General features: G+C 44.2%; 1 protein-coding gene across 1 annotated transcript in view; it reads right to left on the reverse strand.

The window, feature by feature from the left end:
• The window catches only part of FCHO2 (FCH and mu domain containing endocytic adaptor 2), an 81,604-nt gene that overhangs the window by 45,513 nt on the left and 12,587 nt on the right, over window positions 1-23,504 (reverse strand). Inside the window, exons 2-6 of the mRNA XM_069962819.1 lie at window positions 11,303-11,394; window positions 8,741-8,815; window positions 8,505-8,646; window positions 8,254-8,406; window positions 6,747-6,851 (exon numbers count right to left, since the gene is read on the reverse strand). Coding sequence (XP_069818920.1) covers window positions 6,747-6,851; window positions 8,254-8,406; window positions 8,505-8,646; window positions 8,741-8,815; window positions 11,303-11,394 — 567 coding nt within the window. The remainder of the gene's footprint in view (window positions 1-6,746; window positions 6,852-8,253; window positions 8,407-8,504; window positions 8,647-8,740; window positions 8,816-11,302; window positions 11,395-23,504) is intronic.

Below are 23,504 nucleotides of genomic sequence, written 5' to 3' on the forward strand. Positions count from 1 at the left end.
TGTTCGGATCGTGCCGCAAGCTACAGGGCAGCGAGAGACCAGAGGAGGGGGCGCTGGTATAAAAGTTATCCCCGTACAGGTGGTGACCTTTATCCAGCAGTGGGAAGATCAGTTCCCGGACGATCTTCCCACTAACTCCGAGGATGGGGGGGAGGGGGCATCTGGGGGCTGGATTCGGGTGTCCCTTCCTACATACACTCTAAGGGTACATGCACACTGCGGAATCGCGACAGATAACCCTTCGTGCATTCTGCAGCTGGCACCCACCGGCGGACTGATGCAGGCGCACGTCTCCACACGTGTCATAGACTCCATTCTATGCACGGGCGGATTCCGCTCTCCGTCCAACGTGTTCATTCTTTGGATGGACGATGGAATCCGCCCGTGCATAGAATGGATTCTATGACACGGGTGGAGACACATGCCTGCATCAGTCCGCCGGCGGGTGCCAGCTGGGGAATGCACAAAGGGTTATCCTTCGCCATTCCGCAGTGTGCACGTACCCGAAATCTGTAAGTGTACCCTAAGGCACGCTCACAGAGTTTGTAGAATTTCACACCATACCGTCATCTCTTATTGGGACGGTACTGGCGGAAAAGATGTGTCTGGGGGGCAGCGTACGCTACGCTACCCCCAGATACGTCATTGGAGGATGAGGATGATGAGGATGAATGGAGGAACGAAGGACCCCCCATTCATCCTCACTGGCTGTTTCGGTGTCGGAGGTAATAGTAACGTATCCCTCTGACGCCGAAAACACCCTGGGGGCCATCTTTATACGGGGATTGGTATATGGGGTATGTAGTGGTGTAGTGTCAAACTTTATTCAATGTAGTGTGGTGTAATGTAGTGTTTTTTACGTGTTTTTTTACAGTAAGTATAAAAAAAAACCTACGCCAACAAAGGAGTTGCTGATAAATGCCGCACTTATGTGCGGCACTTATAAGCAGACCGTGGCAGTAGAATATAGAAAAAAAACACCCTACGCCAAAAAGGAGGAGTTGCTGATTAGCAGCGCACTTTCGTGCGATGCTGATCAACACTCAGCGGCGATAGGGTGCGGAAAATAGAAAAAAAAAAATTTGAAAAAAAAAAAAAAAATTTCTACATTTGAACATCCCTGTAGCTGCTGATAAGTGTATTACACATATCAGCCGCTAGAGGGCAGCAGAGCGCAAAATACGGAAAGAGCCGACGCTGGAGCCGAAAATAGCCGAGAGAAGCCGAACGTGACGTCACGGAAGAAGCCGAAGACCCGAACGAAGACGAGGATGCCGCGAACCCGGAAGACGCCGATCAGGAGCCCGGGACAGGTGAGTAATGTACAAATACCTGCTCTGGACCCCTCGGCTACCTAGCTGAGGGGTCCAGAGCAGGTATTTACTATATTGTGGGACTCTGATCGCCGTGCCACCGGCCCGATCGCCGTGAATGGCCGGCCGGTACCGGCCGGCCGTTCACGGCGATCGGGCCGGTGGCACGGCGATCACCATTACTTTTTACAGTAATGGCGGTCGGTGCCGTCCTCGGACAGCACCGACCGCCATTTTTTTCCGGGTCATCGGGTCGCCGATGACCCGGAAAGGTTCCGATCGCCGCTATTGGCTGATCTGAATTGATCAGCCTATAGCGGCGATCGTAAGCACGGGGGGTGTTAACCACCCCCCGTGCCGTGAAGCTAAGATGGCCTGCTATGATTTATAGCAGGCCATCTTCCCCGACCGCTGTGTGTGAACACGCAGCGATCGGGGAAACATCGGGCGTAAATTTACGCCCTGATGCGCCAAGTACCAGGGCGCGAGGGCGTAAGTTTACGCCCGATGTCGTTAAGGGGTTAATATGTCTGGGATCGCCCTTGTTGTTGCAGACTGACTTGGAAATCCACAGCAGCTTACAATCAGGCCTTTTATAAGAGACAGAACTCACAGGTGTAAGGGTCAAAAGCTCCACTATATACAGTACAGACCAAAAGTTTGACCAAAAAAGTGTGAAACAACTGAAAATATGTCTTATATTCTAGGTTCTTCAAAGAAGCCACCTTTTGCTTTGATTACTGATTTGCACATTCCTGGCATTCTCTTGTTGGAGTATGCCCTGTCAGGTTTAATAAGTGGAATTTCTTGCCTTATAAAACGCTTTGAATAAGAAGGTGTGTCCAAACTTTTGGTCTATACTGTACAATTTAAAAAAAATAATTGAGCTTAACGGCACAATAGTCCTAGCATTCCGTTACTGAATCAGGTTGCTCTGGATGAACACTGATTCTGAGCACATGCTGGCATTCTCAAGCTGTCCTTCAGGGCAGATGTGTGGGAGGGAGATACACGTGCTTCTTTGCATACAACATCACACACACTAGGCATGGATACAGCAGTGACTGCCATCTTGTAGTCAATCTTAGTCTTAGTTGTTGGAAAAAAACAGCAGCGCGTGTCCAGGCAGTCGCTCAGTACATCCTGGAATACTCACTACGGTATGGAGGAGACATGTAGTTCTGCTTCTATTACACTAGAATTTCCAGTACTAAAGAAACAACCAGTTTATAGCCACTTAAACAGCAAATGGTCCAAACTTGTGGTAGAACAAGTTGACCTCTTCTGGCATTTTACATAGAAAATTAAGCGTACACAGGGGTGTGGCGTTTTGTATTAAGCCAGATGGCATGGCTGAACGTGTGCCAGGCACAGATTACTCATAACAACCTGTTCACGTCAGAGCTGCCAGTAGCTCCTCATCCAAAACGCTGAGCTTCACAGACACTGGCAGCCCTTTACATACACTGTAGTATATTACAGATACAGACAATACCATCTGACTTCTTTCTGTACAATCACAGAGCACTTTTGGGAATAGTGAGAGTTGTAGTTTCACAAAAACAATGGAGATCACTGATCTACATTACAATGGTTGCATACGGGGTTATGTAACATCACCTGAAGTATAGTGTAGGATATTTGTCACAACAAGGTCATCTAATCTGTGACAGAGCTATTGAATATTACACTATACTAGTACTGGCATTACAGATTCTTAAGGCTCATAGCCTTTAAGGCTAGGTACATAGTTTTAGTTTATAGCAATACACCTAAAATGAAAAACTTTCATGGGGTCTTTCCTATTGTTTTGTTTCTATAGCCCCATATGCAGACTGTGTGTCTCCAATAGTAATAGATAGCAAAGTCTGTGTCTTCCAGTCTCATACATTCTTCCACTTATCCTTCATGGTTTGCAGATGTATATCAGGTAGATTTGACAGAAGTAGGGGACAGATCAAAGGGAATATGACTACAGGACCAGATTGACCTGACTGCACAGGTTGTGGCCTGTAGTCCAATATAACCACTGTAGTTAATGCCCTATTCCACAGACCGACGCAGAGGAGCAAATAAGCACTGTCAGTGCTCGTTTGCTCTTCATTCCCCGCTCGCTGCCACCGCTATTACACGCGGCAGCAGCGAGTGGGTGAGTACAGGAGGGGCCATGGGGAGGTGCAGGGGAGCTGCCTGGGTGATCGGTAGATCGTACAGGCAGCCCATAGAGGATAGTGGCGGTCTGCTGCCACCGCTCCTGTTCCGCTGTGCGACGGCAGCAGATCACTGCTATCACAGTCGCTTGTTTTTCAACATGTTTGAAATACAAACGACTGCAACGATCATGTCGGCTGATTGTTGCCTTCTATTCCACAGGACGATTATAGGCTGAATGCGGCCGATATCAGACGATAATCTTTCCGTGGAATAGGGCCTTTAGACATGTAGGGATCGTCAAGTTGAATATTTTTGCAAATACATTCAACTACCAAACTTGTTTCCATCTGACATGCAGCTTCTTTCCTCCCATTAGTGACAGCTCATTGTTAAGGTTTCTGATCACCACTCTGCTCTAAAAGCAGTGGTCTGGCTAACAGCTTATAGATTGTAAGCCCTCGCCGGCAGGGTCCTCTTCCCCATGTATCAGTCTGCCATCTGCCTTCATGTAATGTGTTATGATCTTGTAATGTTTGTTACCCTTGTCGCCTGTATAGCGCTCTGGAATTAAGTGCGCTTTATAAATAAATAATAATAATTATAATAACAGCTATACTATATATACACCATATACACACACACACACATATATATACATATATATATATTTGTGTGTGTGTGTGTATCAGTCTGACCAGTCCGCAGTAGTTTGTAATGTCCAGAGCAGTAAAGGTTTTCTAAGGGGATTTGCTCAATCTGTATTCTGGTAAGCAACCTCAAAGTTGCTAGGGGTTAAAGCAGTAAATGACAATAAACATAAGCAGCGGATCAGCTCGCACAGAAGCCAGCGTTTAGATGTGCGGAACTGATTAACTTTGGAAGCTTATAATAATGGAGCATATTAAGTTAACTACCCGGATATCTTAAGAAGAGATCGCCGGTCAGTTAATGAGTAACATTCTTTCTTGTTGATGCTAAAGGGGTGATTATACAGAGAATGTGGGAACATGCAGGACACAACAGCAAGATGTGACATACAAACAACAAAGTAGTGAAGCCTACCACCGCTTACTACATATTACGGACAGAAAATGTGGATAAATCTGTAGTCAATTTTCAGGAGACATTGCAAATGATAAACTGCTGAACATTATGTTTTTGTAGTAAGGCACAGGTGTCACACCCAGTGGTCCTTCAACAGTTGCAAAACTACAATTCCCAACATTGCTGCTTTGGCTAGGCAGGCATGATGGGAATTGTAGTTTTCAAACAGCTGGAGGGCTACCCCTTTGACACCCCTATTGTAAAGTATCCTGTTAGTCCTCTAACACTTTTTAAGTGCTGGCTATTCCTGATCAGCCCTCAGATTTACTCCTACCCATCATTCATAGAAGATTTTTCGAAAACTTCCACACATAGATTGTGTTCATTACAACTGCGGTCCCAGACATGGCCGCATCGCAGCCAAAAGGAATGCCAAGTATGCCATACCTTACCAGTAACAATCTGATCTGGACAAACATATAGGGCAAAGAAAAAACACACTTATAGAACAAAAGTACTTCACCTCCATCTATAGGGCCCAAATAACATCAAATGGTAAATCATTGCTGTGTGTATAGGAAACATGTCCCGAGGTCTATTAAACAATGAACAGTGGTGTCGGGCGTCAGTTTAGTCTGGTGTTTTGCAGCAAGTTCCCTGTAGGAATGTAAGGAGTCCAGGAAGCAGATGTAAAGAGATAGAAAGTCTTCAGAGCTGGGATCAAGGGAGAGGAGGGACTTCATCACATCATACTCAAGGAATAAACACTGGGTCAATGTAAGCGTCATATACTACCATATACTACTCCGTCAGACCTTTATAAAACAGATTACTAGTTATTTCTGAAGCACAACACAAAAACATTACTAAATGTATAGGCTCCCCCTTTAGGTAAACTTATCACCTGCACTTTATACCATGATGATTGTAGCACAATTTTTGATCACTCTATGTGTAGTTTATACTAGTATTCCCTATTTTATTTTACTGTGATAGCATGAAGTCTCTATTTCTATTTTACTGTTTGCATATTGTTATGGGGGCTGCCATCTTACCTCAGCTGTTTTTTTTATAGCATTTGGTAACATGCTTTACAGCAAGACTCATGGACATGGACTTATGGACCTTGAGATGAGTCTAAAACACTACTGAGCATACTCTGTGACCTTTAAAGAGGTCATTTCACAGGGTGCTGCTATTGTCTCTTCTATATACTGATCCAGAGCACGATAAGTTTTCTTTGTGGATTCCTATAGAAAGCCTCTCCTACTCTGGAGTGTTCCTGTCTCGGCCAGAGATGGCAGCAGACAGCACTGTCTCATCTCAGACTGAAAATGAAGCTACATTTCCTGCAGGACATACGGCAGCTAATAAGTATGGGAAGACTTGGGATTTTTAAATAGAAGTAAATTACAAATCTTTATAACTTTTTGACACCAGTTGATTTAAAAGAAAAAGATTTTTGCTGACCAACACCTTTAATCACCACAGACATAAAAGGAAGTCTCAGCTTAGTTTTAACCCCAGTGGTTAGAATGAAAACTACAACATATCAGGATTATTTAATAATATAGAAAAAAATTGTGGAAAATTAAAAATAAAAATTCTTTAAAAAATATGTTCAACATAAAATTATTTTTATGATAGGGCATTTTCTGATGACACATTCCCTGTTAATGTTCACGCTACCGTACTGACATGTGGTGACAGCACAGTATAGTGAACATTTAAACAGTTTAGGAGCTCCCGGCATCACAATGAATGATGACGCTGGGAACTTTGAACTCCATTCCGTAGCACCACACCTATGAGACCTTAATGTATCAAGAGATCTAGTAATATGTTGGCATAGACCACAACATAGCACAACTCCATAGTATCAAGTAACAGGGACTTCACACAGCTCTGTTGTGATCTTGGGACATGCAAAGTGCAAAAACGGAGGGGGGGGGGGGAGCATAAAATGCAAAGTTTAATTTTGATAAACTTGTTGAAAAGACTGAAGTCTGTTTTAACAGACTGCTTTAATGTCATGAGAGACAACTTTGTAGTGAAGATGAATATCAGAAGAACGCGGATATGTGAGCGGATATTGCGCTGGAGGGAAATGGTTGGGTTTCATGTGTCTACACATTATAATTGCAAACAAATATGAGTTTTACTCCTGAAGACAAACAGTAATGCTTCCCTATATCCACTGCTCGGACGTATGTTTCCAGTGTCACATGCTCTCACCTGAGCAGTCTCCGCCATCTTCTGTTCAAAGTCAGATTTTACAGCAGCATATTTCTCTACGCAGGTCTTATAGCTTTCTGTCGCCTTTTTGGCTTTTATTGCAGCCTACAATAAAACAAATACAAAACTATAAAACAATTGTTATAATATTATACACAAGTCTATTCAGTGTTCTTTACTGAATTTCAGTACAAAATACACAAAAACCTAAAAATACAGATAACCCCCTAACATCTTATTTATCTGTTACACTTTGTGCATGTCAACCATTACAGTGCCCACAGGGGATGTTATCCAGCTTTCCCCAGACCCTGAACGACATACAATATAAAGCATTATCAGACATATTAGGTAAATAAAAACATAACTACTTTATTAGCGCACCTCTAGTAAAAACAAATTCCTTACACAATGGGCAGACATGCTGGAGTAGGGCGTGACTACAAAACCACATCTTTATTGTTTCAACATGGGTGGGGACAGAAATACAAGACTTACATCAGCTGGGTCGACCCATTTCTCACATACATAGTGACACATACAAAATATGTACTGTGGTCCTAGAAATGCTCAGTGTTCACACTGACTGGTTATATAAACAATGTACATGTACAGCATAAGAAATGCTGGATCCTGCTTGGTGCTTGTTAACATGGAGTAATGATGAGACCATCCCTTTAAGGTGTCTGGAGAAAGTTTTGAGACAACCCCTGTCACATTTTCAAAAGGCAGCATACTGGTTATCATCAAGAAACACAATTAAAACCCCTATACACATAACAGAAAAGTCAACCAAACCCATGGGACTTGATGACCATCTTATGTGTTATGGAGATGTCAGGGAAGGAAGGATGGGGCATGTGGAATTTCAAAACTTGACCAGATTTCCCTAGATGTAAAGTAGGTGTCTGGTAATGGCTTAGATATTAGAGCATGATCTTACCACCTACTCACATGATATTAGAGGTCCGACCACCAGGGCCCCACTGCTCTGGAGAATGAAGGAGCATTGCAACTGGAATGAGGAGAGTGCACAGCACATGCAGAGCCTGTGCTCCATTTGTTCTCTATTAGGGCTTCCAAGCATTGCAAAGATCAGTGCACAGCAATTCTTGGGAGCCCCACAGAGAGTGAACAGAGAACTCTCTGCACATGCCCAGTGTGTGCTCCTCATTCCTGAGTACAATTTTCCCTCTTTCTCTGGAGTGGTGGGGGACCCAGCAGTTGCACCTCAACTATTTAGGATGTTATTGTCCATTTGAACATGGAATCTCTTGGATGTTGTAAGTGCATCTTATTAGCTTCCATAAGTCTCTGGTAAGATTCCACCTTCTTTATAACCATGACAAATGGACAGCCAGGCTGTTTGGCAATCACGAAGCATCAAGGGAGCTTCCATCCCATGACTGGCCAATGGGTTCCATGTTGTCAGTGTAGCATCCACATACAGAAGAGATTTCATCATATTATTTCCAGACCTATCTGCATCACTACCTGGAGACAATACCTTCTCTATCTCTTTCTGAGCTGCTCCTTCCTTCTTCAGCCGTTCATGCTCCACACACTTGATGTTGTAAAGTTCCTTGGCTTTCTGCAGTGATTGTGTAATACTCTGGATGTTCTGTACGGCCTCCAAGGTTCCAGATACTTCCTCCTTTGTCTGCCAGATATAAACAAATGGAAAAAAGGGACTGTATTAAGCATCCTATAATTCTTAATAGCAGTCTATAAACCAACGCACTCTTACACAACGCAGACCTTCTTATGTGCTTTCAGCTGTTCCTCCCCATACTTCTGAAGGTCTTTAATTAGGTCTTGCAATTTTTTGACAAGTTCTAGATGGCAGGTGGCAAGCTTTTCTGTTGATGTTTTGAAGACATCCCAAACTGGTCCAAATGTCCTAAGACACAAATGATACACTTACATCTTAGCCTTTTGTAAATTAAAAGGGGTGTGTGTGTGTGGGGGGGGGGCACAACATAAAATGAACATACCCTAGTTGTGTACAGTTACTGGTGGACTTAGCAAGTTTTGTCATTGATCGGGAGTACGCCTCTTCTATTGCTGATCTATACAAAAAGACAAAAAAAATGTAAGTGGTTATCAGATTTACAAAGACACCATATTTTGGGGACCGTGCTTCATGCCTTCATCTACCAGCTACAAATGGTGGCTATGATTGGCTAAGTAGAACCCTCTGAATGACACTGATTTGAGAGGTTATCATGGAATCCTTTATGTCCCATGGGGTAGTGCTAAGGAGAAAGGAACTGTCCATGTAATATATAGATGCACATGGTCCAGATACGTGGGAGGTACAGTGACTACTTGCTGCATACTTTAAACGTAGCACATGCCCCCACAGATCTAACAAAGGCCAAAAGCATTCACAAGTGCATACATACATATATCTTCTGTTCTGCTGTATAGAATACTGCTATTTCATACTAACGTATCAAACACTAAAACACATACCCCCACAATACACTTTTTTTAAGCATATGGGAGTCAATGCCAATGTACACTTATAGAGTGACATCCATCAGATCTATACACCAGGACATCTTCAGTTTTGCATCCTGACCCATTACTGCTAATAAATAGGGTTCATTCTTTGCGCCTTTGTACATGTGTCTCCAATTAAACCTCTAAGTACAGAACACACAACCATACACACGTATATAAGGATGTGTACGTTGGTTGAAACAATGGATAACTGTGTGTGAGTAACGTGAGAGGAGTTAAATATTACAAGTGTTGGCGACTGTCAAAACCATTGTTTATTGCCAACAATTTAGATGAAATAATAGAAAAAGAAATAGGACACAGCTGGAATGACAAAGCCAGGGCTGTTTCCAGTTACGAGGAGGAATAAGAAGAGACTGACACTGTGTCACTCCATACATCAGTGACTGATGGCCATCTGTGTTTTCAAATCAACAACAATGATGTCCTTACTGGGCAAAAATGCTCACTGGGGCCTTTTCCATTAGAATTTACCATTAAGGTATTAGAGTACCCCCTCAGCTTTTAGTACTGGATCCAGAGGCATTTCTTCCATACTGACGCCCATACAACACAATGCACAATGCCCTGCACATATGTGGTCTGCACCCCTCTTCTTCCGCTCTGCAGTCCTTCGGAAATCCCCTGTGTGTTACTGAAGCACGTCTTCTCTGAACTATGGGCATCTAGCAAACAAATGTGACCCATCTCTGCAATGGCTTGTGAATATCAATACATGTCAATTGCCCAGTAATGATACATACAGTTTATCCTTCACAGGGAGAAGTCAGCTGAATCAGTTCCTAGGAATCCATCAAAACCCACCGGTGAGCTCAGCTTTTACTAAGGGTATTAGCGCCAGTTCACATTGAGAAAAAAACGTCGGAATTCCGCGTCAGAGCTCTCTGCCGTGCTCAGTGTCTGAATATGTCAATTCTTTAAGCCGAGAGGGGAGGAAGCATTGGCACCCGTTTTTGCTCAGTGTGAACTGGCCCTTAATGTGAAGAAAACCAACTGGGTGTTACCAATTGTAGATGTGTCTCTACACTGTGACACTATCCAACCAGAGCTGAAAATACCAGACACTCCCCGCAATTGGTAACACCCAGTTGGTTATTCACTTCTAGATTCCCATTAAGATGTTCTGGAACTGTTATCTCTTGGGCAATGTACGTATTTGCAAAAACAGACAGGCCAGATAGGTCATAGATGTCAAAAGGTTTGTTCAGACTGGTAGCGATCAGGAGAACGAGAGGGAGAGGACACGCTGTAGCATGGTCCACTCCCACTCTGTGTCCATTTACACAGAAAGATTATCTGACATATTATCTGCCAAAGATTTGAAGCCAAAGCCAGAAATGGATCTGAAAAGAGGAGAAATCTCAGGCTTTCCTTTATGACCTGATCTCTGTTTATGGTCTGTTCCTGGCTTTGGCTTCAAATCTTTGGCAGATAATCTGTCAGATAATCTTTCTGTGTAAATGGACCCTTAGAAAAAAAAAGTTGGGCTAGGGAGCCTGACTCATTTTCCTTACACGGAGTCGGGAGGGGAGGCTCTGCAGCACGGTCCTCTCCCCGCTGGTTCTCCTGATCGGTACGGGTCTGAACACTCAGAAGCGCACCAAATAAAACTTTTGACAAGTTTTTAAAAGGACAGGTACAGATTATATGGTTTTCAAGGCTTGAAAATTTGTTGAAAAGACTGAAAACACAGAAATATTCACACACTCGGTCCACACCAATCCTGTTTGATAATGACATGTTATACAGAGTGACATTTCACACTGAAGAAAATGAGTGCAGTAACCCAGCACAGCCACTATAAAATGTATGGCACTGTGTGCTTCTTGATCTGTTCTCTGTACAAGCATTCACAGCCGGCCTGGCAAACAACTTATCAGTAGGGGTGTGCTGGCTGTCAGAGAAAAAAAAAATTGTTGGTTGCAATCCAATATGCCCCATCCATCTCTGATATATAACTGAGAGGCCACCATACACAATACATACTGTTTGTAAGTGGTCAGTGAAGAGCGCGTTTTAGAATCTCATACCTCTCCCGTATGAACTCAGACAGCTCCTTTGTCGATATCTGCCCATGTTTCATGTTATGGTATAGGATATCAAAGCCATTATTCTTTTCCCCCTGTTAAAAAAACCCAAAACATACATTTTAATATATTACTAAAGCAATACTGCCAATCCAGTCATAAGATCATGTCACATAGTGATAGTTCCTTATATGAAATATTTTGGGCATACAACACAACCCAATACATAAGACCTCTGCTCTGTTCACATCTGTTTCAGCATGTGTTATAGATCTCTTCATATTTAGCGGGGAGCAGGGGGGCTGGGGGACAGCAAGCAGTGCTATTATTTCCAGTAAAACACCATTAAGAAGCATATGATAAGTTGTGGGGTGTGCTGGGCGCTGGTGGTGTCCATCATGTGGCAGATCCATGGAAGCTGTCTTTTTCTATGATGCAACAGATTCTTAATAAGCAAAGAAAATCAGAACTTTCATTTGCAGCATAACAAAAGACACAAAAAAAGGAAAATTATCAAGTCTCTCCATGTGGCCAATAGCCAGAGTTCAGCTCTGGAAAAATTAATGCTGCGCTGTTACTGGCTGCTACTGGTAACTAACTAGGTCAATTTTTTTTATGTAAGAGAACTTTGATGAATGAGGCCCATGTTCTATATTACAGAGGAGTAAAGAGAAATCAGCAATTCCCTAGAAGATTGAAGTTATGTCTAGTCACTAGTGCACCCCCATCCACAGATATAAAACAATAATAGACTAAGCTCATAGTATATTGTAAAGCAGACAACGCATTCAAGGCAATTGAAAATTATATAGATTTGTAAATCACGTCTGGCAGCAGAGAGCACTTTGTCAGACTGGAAAGAAAAAAACACTGCCTGCATGATATACAGCAGCTGATAAGTATTGGAATACTTGATTTTTAAAAAGAAGTCATTTACAAATTTGTATGACTTTTGCGTTGAAAACTATTTCTCTCTCTGGAGTACCAATAAAGCCTATAGTAGTGTTAGGCTTAATTTGGCAAACACAGACTGCACGTGAACAGCACTTTGCCCCAATGTCCTAATTCAATGTCCCCTCCCACCCCAGCAATGGCTTCCTGCACACAGTACACGGACATTGGAGGAAGCGGCCCAGAGTTGAACTCAGACAACTTCCAGCGTGACCCAGAAGCAAGTCTCTATCCTGGGCTGCTTCCTCTCAACATCCCATACTCCCCCACCCCCTACTTGGTAAAGAGAATGACCAGGTCAGAAGTTAGGATGATGAAAAAATATATTTCTTTTAACTCTTCACATAAAAACAATTTTTTATTTTTTTTTGTACAGGTTAACAATAGTAAAATCCTATCTGGCACTGGGTAGGGTTACCACGTACCATAGCCAAAAATCACAGCCGGAGCGGTGCTAGTGGGTGCAATGTTACTACGATGTCTGCAGGATAACAGCTTTCCTATGAAATCTCCAATTTGTGACTCCTACAGTAACCCAGCTATAAGACCTAAGATTGGAGATGATGCTCAACACCATCATCAGGCACAATCATCCAGCACTCGGTCAAATACATCTGCTGTGTGTTCTGAGTAAGTAGACACAGAGGTGCCCGATACCTTTATCTTACGTACAGCATCTGTAATAAGGGCGGCCACAGGATGAATAAGCAAACGTCTTACACACAGAGATCATACAGAAAATGACTCCTATCAAGCAAAGTCTTCATTTCAGTCATCAGGGTAATAAAACGTAACCATGTTCCCCAGGAAGTGGATGGGGAACCTCCATTAAAGGGGTTGTCCAGTGCTACAATAACACTTTCTTCCAGAGACAGCACCACTCTCGTCTCTAGCTTAGGTGTGCTTTGCACAGAGGAACAGAGTTCCTTTAAAACTTCTAAACTTGCAGCCCTGTGTCAAATTGGCGTGGCCTAGAGTACCCATGCCCTAGGATTGCGACGCCCATCCGTCCTCTTCGCCATTTTTCCTATCTATAACCTGTCAGAACACTGCACAGGTGCCTTAAAGATCCAGCTCGTGTGCAGTGTTCACACAGGTGATTAATAGGAGAAAAGGTTCCAGGGGCTTTCCTAATGATGGGGAAGGGGACAGAGGGGTGTCGCAATCCTAGGGCATGGGTACTCAAGGCCAGGCCAATTTGAGACAGGGCTGCAAGTCTAAAAGTTGTTTTTTAGCACAATAACTGCATCACCTGCCGAATGGACCCCAGAACAGATCTTGGATTAAAAGCAGCTATCGAAGGTACAAGTGGTTTGGGGGGACAGATTGTGGGTACATAGTCACTTTAAAGCAGTACTCTAGAAAAAATAAATGAGTTTAAATCAACTGGTGACAGAAACTTGTCTGTGTCTTCTCTCTGCTTTAATATCGCTTCAATTTATTAATGGACAGTGGGGGCCTAACAGCCACAGTCCATATAGGAGAGATGGCCCAACTACTGTGAAGCCCCACCTAGATGTCACTGTCCATCAGTGAAATGAAGCAATTTTAGAGCAGAAAGACCACACAGACACATGTTATACCGGAATATATTGAATGTGCCGCATCTAAGCTTGTGGATGGTGTGGAGAAACGCACAAAGAGAAAGGGGGTGTAGCAATATCACTTTAAAAATCTCCAGTCTTCTATTAGGTTTCCTATAGGAATTTGCAGCTGCTCTGGACAGTTCCTGTCACTAACAGAGGTGGCAGCAGAGAGCCCTGTGTCAGACTGGAAAGAATACACCTGCAGGACATACATCAGCTAATAAGTACTGGAAGACTTGAGATTTTTAAATAAAAGTAGTTTTCAAATCTATATTACTTTCTAGTACCAATTTAATGAAAACCTTTTTTTTTTTCTCAGAGGGAACCCCAATGAGGGCCAATCACTGATAAGAAGGAAGGCTACCAGCAGTAGGTGGCACTGCAGAGCAAGTTCTTTTCCTAATGGAAAGACACTACCTTGAATAGCTCCGCTTACCTGTGCCTGCATTAGAGGGGTTGTCCCATCCGGATAACCCTTCTGCTGGAGATTAGCTCATTGCCGCTGGTCCAACAATAAGCCATTACTTCCGGGCAGGCCCATGATTAATTTAGTAGGATGCTTCCCCATTCTGAACTATGCTTTTATGCATTTCAAAAGCCATTATGTTGGGAGGGTAGGTCTATATTCTGGAAACATTAGCATTTAGAAGAAACTTCCTAGAACCCTGAAGAGCCCTTTTAGTGCTGGTGCTTTGAGAAAAACTAATTAATGGCAGATTATAAAGCAGGAAGAAAAACACAACATAATCCAGCTCTGTAATGTGCCAGCAACTCTGTGACCTTGCACAACTAGTCTCATACTGCCAAGAACAAGTATTCCCCAGAACAGAGAGCCTGATGCTTCAGCCAGTCCTAAGCATAGGCTCCTACAACGAGGCCTGGTCATAGACCTGCAGCCAAGGTGGACCTTCCCACTACTGGGACTATCCCAATGCTAAATGGTGGGCGTCTACAAGTATTAGGTAGACTACTTCAGAGTGCACATAGACTGCATCCTTTTTCGTTAAAGGGGTTATCCAGATTTGAAATTTACTTCTATTTACAAATCTCAAGTCTTCCCATGCTTATCAGCTGCTGTATGTCCTGCAAAAAGTGGTCTATTTCTTTTAAGTCTGACACAGTGCTCTCTGATGCCACCTCTGTCCATGTCAGGAACTGTCCAGAGCAGGAGAGGTTTTCTATGGGGATTTGCTGCTGCTCTGCACAGTTCCTGTCTCGGCCAGAGATGTCAGCAGAGAGCACTGTGACTAAAAAGAAAACACCATTTCCTGCAGGACATACAGCAGCGGATAAGTATGGGAAGACTTGAGATTTTTAAATAGAAGTAAATTACAAAATCTATATAATTTTAAGACAGCAGTTAAGTTGAAAAAAAAAAAGATTTTTCGCTGGATAACCCCTTTAACCCCTTTATGACACCAACCAGACGTTGCAATACAATCCCGGGGTGACAGCTCTGATAAATAACTATGACGTGTGTCAGATGACACAGAATTTTTTTTGTGTCAAATTATTCATCATGTGTTGTCAGTAAAGTCTCCCTGTACTTATATATATAAAAAAAAAAAAAAAAAAAAAAAAAAAAGGATGCTACATGTCACTAACACATAGTGAATACTAAAAAAATGTCCATGTTAAGCCAAACATTCACAACAGTATGACACAGTCTCCCATTTTACAATGAAAACAATAACATATACACCATGGTATAGGTTTTTTTACCTGAGGTCCCTGTAAAGCACTGCTCCCCAGGCTCTCCAGCTGATGCAAAACTACAATGCTCATCAGCTGAAGGCATGATGGTAGTTGTATTTTAGCAACATCTGGAGAGGTACTAGTTGGGCAACACTGACGTAAGATGTGTCAAAAGACCATCCAAACAAGCCACAGGCTGGAAGGTTTTCAAGGTGTATACCACAGATGTGCTTTGATATAGAGTAACTAAAGACTAAAAGGTGCCTATATACCTAGTTTAGTCAAACTTGCAGCCTTCATCTGTTCAACAGATTGTCTAATGCTGCGTTTACACGTAACGATTATCGTGCGAATTTGCGCGATAACGGTCGAATTGGAACGATAATCGTACGTGTAAACGCAGCGAACGATCGAACGACGCACGATAAATCGTACATCGTGATCTTTCATCAGGTCAGCAAATAGTCGTTCATCGTACGCAAAAAATTCGCAAATCGTTCCGTGTGAACAGTCGTTCGCCGATTTAACCAATGTGTGAGATAGGCTTAAACGATCGCAAAACGATCGCAGTGCGAATTTTCGTACGATATATCGTACCGTCTAAACGCTGATCGTTAAAAAAAAAAAAATCTTAAATCCGACATCGCTAATCGTACGATCGGGCCAATAATCGTTACGTGTAAACGCAGCATAAGGCACAGGAGTCAAACCACAATTCCCATAATGCCTGGACATCTATAGCTTTGGCTGTACAGGCATGATGGGAATTGCAGTTTTGCAACAGCTGAAAGTTTGCAAGTTTGACACCCCTGGCTTAAGGTGTATGGGGGCCTCCTGACTGTCTGAAGACAGATGATGTTGGTGAAGAGAAGGGTCAGCCATGCTGTGTTCTAACCTCTATAAGCTGGCACAAGAACAGTCTGGCTGCGACTTACTTCTCCCCTCCCCATAGAGAATACATAAATGATAGGCTGTGACAAAGGTTATTCTGTATGGGAAGGTCAGGACAAATTGTATTGAAAATGTATGGCTTAATTTACCTGGACTGCATTAAAAATGACTAATGCAATGTTAAGAAGTTGTTAAAAAAAAACTTGACTAAAGAGTGGAAACGGCATAGAGTAACAAAAGCAGCATGACCACACAAATCTAGTCACTCACCAGTCTGTGTATGCGGTGATATGCCCCGATACCCACAAGACTGGTACAGCCAATCCACGGCTTCAGTATGCCCACCCTGTACACCACAAAAGGCAGTGACAGAGAGCAGAGGGGAGGGCTGCAGTACATTTCTTCTCTACTTATAGTTTATCATTGTAGCATTATAAAAGTTACATTTTAGCCTTTTGTGATTTATACTTTTGTTTGGATGAGCTGGCCTGTGCATATGATGTGGTCTGTGACCCGTTTGCAAGCAGGGGCTCTCATGATTGAAAAAAAACAACAACAAAAAAAACTGTATATATGTCTTGCGTTATCTTGGGATGTGGATGTATATACTAGTGCTGCAAACAGAGACTCCTCTGGCCCCTGTTTGTCAAACGGAGCCATTTCCCTCTTATGCTGGATGCTTTACCACCGCATAAACCAAAAAAAAAGAAATACAGACTCCATATACAATGGAGATGCAATGCAGCTGGCAATACTTAAATCTGCAGGCATCAAAGGTGGCACTGCCATAGGGTGACCAAGCTGAAGGCAGTGTGTAGCAGCATACGCTTCAAATACAAAACATTTATCATAACAAAAAGAACCCCGTTATGTACATAGGATACCACAAAGGGATTAAAAAAAGTCAGGATGTTGAAACCTCTCTCAAACATCTGACAACAGTATAAAGCAACAAATAGGGTAATACATATTACATACCGATCCCCAGCCAAGGCTTCTCTGGTTCTCCGCCAGTTTGTGTTTAACCAGGGCTGTGGAGTCAGAACTAGTTTTGGTTGGAGTTGGAAAAAATGTACTGACTCCAGCTCAAAAAAATAAAAATCTTTCAAAATGTTATGGCTGAGTTTTCATATGAATTTTATAAATGTTCCTCAATAATATAGTTTATGTTCTATGAATCTAAAAACAAAATTTATTAAAACCAGAAAGGCTCTGTGTGTGTGTGTGTGTGTGTGTGTGTACGTGTGCTTTGACTGAAGCAGGCGGTGTGTGTGTGTGTGTGTGTGTGTGTGTGTACGTGTGCTATGGCTGCAGCAGGCTGTGTATATGTGTGTGTGTGTGCTTGCTATGGCTGCAGTAGGCTGTGTGTGTGTGTGTACACATGTGCTATGGCTGCAGCAGGCTGTGTTGTATACGTGTGCTATGGCTGCAGCATGCTGTGTGTGTGTGTACGTGTGCTATGGCTGCAACAGGTTGTGTGTGTAAGTGTGCTATGGCTGCAGTAGGCTGTGTGTGTACGTGTACTATGGTTGCAGCAGGCTGTGTGTGTGTGTACATGTGCTATGGCTGCAGTAGGCTGTGTGTGTACGTGTACTATGGTTGCAGCAGGCTGTGTGTTTACGTGTACTATGGTTGCAGCAGGCTGTGTGTGTGTACATGTGCTATGGCTGCAGCAGGCTGTGTTGTATACGTGTGCTATGGCTGCAGTATGCTGTGTGTGTGCGTGTGCTATGGCTGCAGCAGGTTGTGTTGTATACGTGCGATGGCTGCAGCATGCTGTGTTGTATAAGTGCGATGGCTGCAGCATGCTGTGTGTATGTGTGCTATGGCAGCAGCAGGTTGTGTGTGTACGTGTACTATGGTTGCAGCAGGCTGTGTGCGTGTACATGTGCTATGGCTGCAGCAGGCTGTGTTGTATACGTGTGCTATGGCTGCAGTATGCTGTGTGTGTACGTGTGCTATGGCTGCAGCAGGTTGTCTGTGTGTACATGGGCTATGGCTGCAGTAGGCTGTGTGTGTGTGTACGTGTGGTATGGCTGCAGCATGTGTGTGTGTGTGTGTGTGTGTACTTGTGCTATGGCTGCAGCAGGATGTGTGTGTGTGTACGTGTGCTATGGCTACAGAAGGCTGTGTACATGTGCTATGGCTGCAGCATGCTGTGTGTGTGCGCATGTGTGTCTGTGTATGCTATGGCTGCAGCAGGCTGTGTGTGTGTGTATATGTGCGTGTATGTGTGCTATGGCTGCAGCAAGCTGTGTGTATGTGTGCTTTAACTGTAGCAGGCTGTGTGTGTATACGTGTGCTTTGACTGCAGCAGGCTGTGTGTGTGTGTACGTGTGCTTTGACTGAATCAGGCTGTGTGTGTGTGTGTGTGTGTGCTTGCTATGGCTGCAGCAGGCTGTGTGTGTGTGTGTGTGTGTGTGTGTGTGTACGTACGTACATGTGCTATGGCTGCAGCAGGCTGTGTTGTAAACGTGCGATGGCTGCAGCATGCTGTGTGTACGTGTGCTATGGCAGCAGCAGGTTGTGTGTGTACGTGTACTATGGTTGCAGCAGGCTGTGTGTGTTTACATGTGCTATGGCTGCAGCAGGCTGTGTTGTATACGTGTGCAATGGCTGCAGCATGCTGTGTGTGTGTGTGTGTGTGTGTGTGTGTGTGTGTGTAGGTATGCTATGGCTGCAGCAGGTTGTCTGTGTGTACGTGGGCTATGGCTGCAGCAGGCTGTGTGTGTGTACGTGTGCTATGGCTACAGAAGGCTGTGTACATGTGCTATGGCTGCAGCATGCTGTGTGTGTGTGTGTGTACATGTGCTATGGCTGCAGCAGCTTGTCTGTGTGTACGGGTGCTATGGCTACAGCAGGCTGTGTACATGTGCTATGGCTGCAGCATGCTGTGTGTGTGTGTACATGTGCTATGGCTGCAGCATGCTGTGTGTGTGTACGTGTGCTATGGCTGCAGCAAGCTGTGTGTGTATGTGTGCTTTGACTGCAGCAGGCTGTGTGTGTGTGTGTGTGTATACGTGTGCTTTGACTGCAGCAGACTGTGCACACTATGAAGCCGGGGTGGATCACCCGCCACGGATTCCGCAGCTCGCAACTGTGCACATCTCTGCCTGTGCCATAGACTCCATGGTCAGGCAGATTCCACTGTGCGCCAGAAAAATGAACACGTTCATTCTTCGGGCGGACAGCGGAATCTGCTTGTGCATAGAATGGAGCCTATGGCATAGGCGGAGATGTGTGTGGCCACAAGCAGAGGCGAGCTGCGGAATCCGCGCCAGGTGATCCACCCGGGTTTCATAGTGTGCACATACCCCGAGTTAGATACCTAGAGGATTTTCAGCAGAAAAAGACCACCTGGTCCATGTAGTCTAGTTCTGAGTTCTTCAGGACATGGTGTCAGGAGACTAGCTGCACACAAAGAAGAAAATCTGCTTTATATCTTTGCCTTATTCACTCAGAAGTTGCCACAGGATCATGTAGGATACTAGGAAGAAGCTGCTGAGCCATATATACTTTACACCAGTGTGATAAATAACTCCCCTGATGTCTGCCCGGTCATTTATGAAAGAGCTGGAGTGGTTCCCCGATATAATTCTGGACTCTGAGCTGCAGCTTTACCGATGCCACGACACTGGACACCACTGAGGTACACAAGACACATCATCAATGAAGACAGGGAAACAGAGGAGCGAGCAACCTGGATGGCATCAGCAGGGGACTGGTAAGGTATAGCCCCTGTATTATACTACGCCATTGTCAGCTGGTTATAGAACATTTCATGAAAATAGTAAATTCTGCTCCAACGGCACTTTAGCTCTGTCCCTCTGTAATAGAGTCATTTTACATCAAAGCTGCAGCAATTGCTCCATTCCACCCTCCATGCATCCACAATGTCACATATAGGCTTGTTTTCCAGGCACATGACTCCTTATTGACGTCAAAAGGAATTTACACCTAAACTTGCCAAAAGAGGCTCTAAATAGCTTATGACACCAATTCTTACACAAGCTGCCATAGCAACTATAATATAAAAACCAGGACAGACGCAATCCAGGGCTCAGGCCCTCCGGCTCAGCTGTTTAAATCTTTGCACTTCTGTACTGGAATACATTATGATGCCGGGAGTTCCACACTCCGATTCGTAGCACATTTTCCATGCATGGACCGCAATCATGGAACATGTGAATAAGGCCCCCTAAGGGTAACACATTACCTTTGCATGTTTTCCCCATGAAATGTTACAGAATCTGCAATGTAAACTCTGATGCAGGTGTGAACATAGCCTTAGTTACTATAACTACTACACAGAGTCTATACGACAAATACACAATCCATTGCTGCACAGAAAACGGAAAGCAATGATTGCGCCATGTCTCAGACATCACATCTGCAGCATAACCGCAAATACTGGTTATTCCATGTACACATAAAGGATGTAGAAATAAGGAACTGTGGTTATTGTGAGAGAGACTGACAGCAACCCATGGAGCCACATTGTTCTGTCTGATTCATGTCAAACTCAACTGTAAGGGGAAAAAGAATTCCTCAAAATATAAGGCATAGAAAGATACAACATGGGGGACAGCTTCCTTCCCTGTTCTGCTCACAGACATGAACGCTCGGCTCAGCTGATCATTCATATTCTAAGTCACAGATGGACTCCTCCAGTGGCAGCTTATGTTTCTAGCAACAAAAGGATCAAGCAGCAGGAATCAAACAAGTGTGAACCTTCTCTCCCCAACATCATATGTCAGGAGGGAGTAAGGGGGCGCCCACACACACCACATGGATTGTTGGTCCGGACGATACATATGGGGTCTTTAGTGTTCTGGATAGCTTATGATGTACACAGCAGTGATACAGCCACATACATGACGCCTTATGAGAGACACACCAGCGTCTATGTCATTTACACATGATCAGAATAAGAGAAACTTCCTAAAAGTACGGACAAGGAGAGAAAATAGCGCTGCACCTCACACCTATGGCTGATACTAATGCTTCTCATCTACATTTAAAAACCAACTCCAGGATGTTGGCATATAATTTGATCAAACCATATTGCCCCATGTACCAGCGGGCAGGTCTCCTGGCTCACATGGGTCCCTACACTAACTCACCACCGTGTCAGTCAGCGACCGCCATCCCCGCAAGGCATGCACAAACAGGGAAGAGAGGCCATAGAACAGCCCTGCAACCCCACTGTCACAGGATCGATATCCAGAGGCCCCCGTAAATCCCAGGAGGCACCGCCAACGGAAAAGGCTGTCACCAAACAACACAAGTGTGAACAAGGTCTAAAACACTCACCACACTCCAGAAAGTAGAATGGGAAGGATAGGAGGTACAAGTCATGTGTGCACAGGTGTCTCCTGCTAATTGCGGTCATGTGGGTCTTACCAAAAGGAGTGCCAACACTAAGAAAAGGGAGAAATGTAAAATACGGACAAGGAGAGAAAATAACACTGCACCTCACACCTATGGCTGATACTAATGCTTCTCAGCTACATTTAAAAACCAACTTCAGGATGTTGGTATATCATTTGATCAAACCATATTGCCCCATGTACCAGCGCGCAGGTCTCCTGGCTCACATGGGTCCCTACACTAACTCACCACCGTGTCAGTCAGCAACCGCCATCCCCGCAAGGCACAAATAGGGAAGAGAGGCCATAGGGAGGTCCTGTGACATGGGGGTTGTAAGGCCGTTCCGTGGCCCCCCTTCCCTGCACGTGCACGCTTTGCAGGGGTGGCGGTCACTGACCGACATGGTGTGGAGTTAGCGTAGGGACCTGTGTGAACCAGAGGACCTGCACGTTGGTACACGGGGCTATTATGGCTTGATCACATCATATACAGACACTCTGGTGTTGATTTTTAATATAGGCCTAGCAGCATTAGTGTCAGCCATAGATGGGATGTGCAGCCGTTCCTCTCTCTCCAGTCCGTGACTTCCTAAAAGTATACACACAGGTCAGAGACTGTTTCATTCATTCCTTGAAATCAGACTTGCAGAAATCCATATGTATAAATCCTATTTATATTAACAGAACCAACTTGCATAAATATCTGCAACTAATGGAAAAGATAAGCGTTCTATTGATTTGTTACTTTTAAGGCCCTATACCACGGAACAATTATCGGCCGATAATCGTCCCGTGGAATAGAAGGTAACGTTGTTTGTCTTTCAAACATGTTGAAAGACAAACGACTCGTACTGCTGCCGTCGCTCCGTGGAATAGGAGCAGCGGCAGCAGACCGCCACTATCCTCTAAGCACCTCCCCGCCCGGACTCACCCGCTCGCTACTGCCACGTGGAATAGCGGCTGCAGGCAGTCGGCCGGTGGAATAGGGCCTTAAATAAAGCCTAAGAGTCACTGTTTGGAAAAACTTTTGACGAGTCGTAGACGTCAAAATAGGAAAAATGCAAAAGCATCCAGTAGAGAGATATGTTTAAATGAGCTTTAGGGTACAAACACACACACCATATACGCAGCGTATTTACTGCTGCGATACGCAGCAGATTAGATCTAAATAACTGAACACAGCATCAAATCTGCACCACCAAATCTGCTGCGTATCTGCTGCGTATCTGCTGCGTATACGGTGTGTGTGTGTTTGTACCCTTATAGCATATCCAGGAGAAAAGCAATGTTTTAACAAACAGTTGGTCTTTATCAAGCATTGCTGTAGAGTGGTGGCAATGGACCAGGAGCAGGTAGAGCAAAAGTATAACCTTTTTCTATTCGCTCTTTCATCTCCTGCTTCTAAGCAAATATAAGTAATGTCCTCCAAACACCTTAAGGGTGCCTTCACGCTGCGTGTATGTAATGCAGCCGCCCCCTTAAAGGGGTGCTCCAGCGTGGTGGCACTTTTTTAGGGGGGACCGGGGAGAGGTGGCTGAAATAAAAGACGTCCACTTACCTCCCCAGTTCCAGCGGCGTGTCCCGCATCACGGCGCTCCGGTGCCCGGTTCCCAGCCGCTTCCTGGTGTCTGACGCCGCCCGAGACGCTACGTCTCAGGGCCGCTAAGCCACTCAGTGAAGGAAGCAGGATCCGTTTGAAGTTTGTTAGGATCC

Source organism: Dendropsophus ebraccatus, chromosome 3, assembly GCF_027789765.1.
Source record: "Dendropsophus ebraccatus isolate aDenEbr1 chromosome 3, aDenEbr1.pat, whole genome shotgun sequence".
Classification (NCBI taxonomy): domain Eukaryota; kingdom Metazoa; phylum Chordata; class Amphibia; order Anura; family Hylidae; genus Dendropsophus; species Dendropsophus ebraccatus.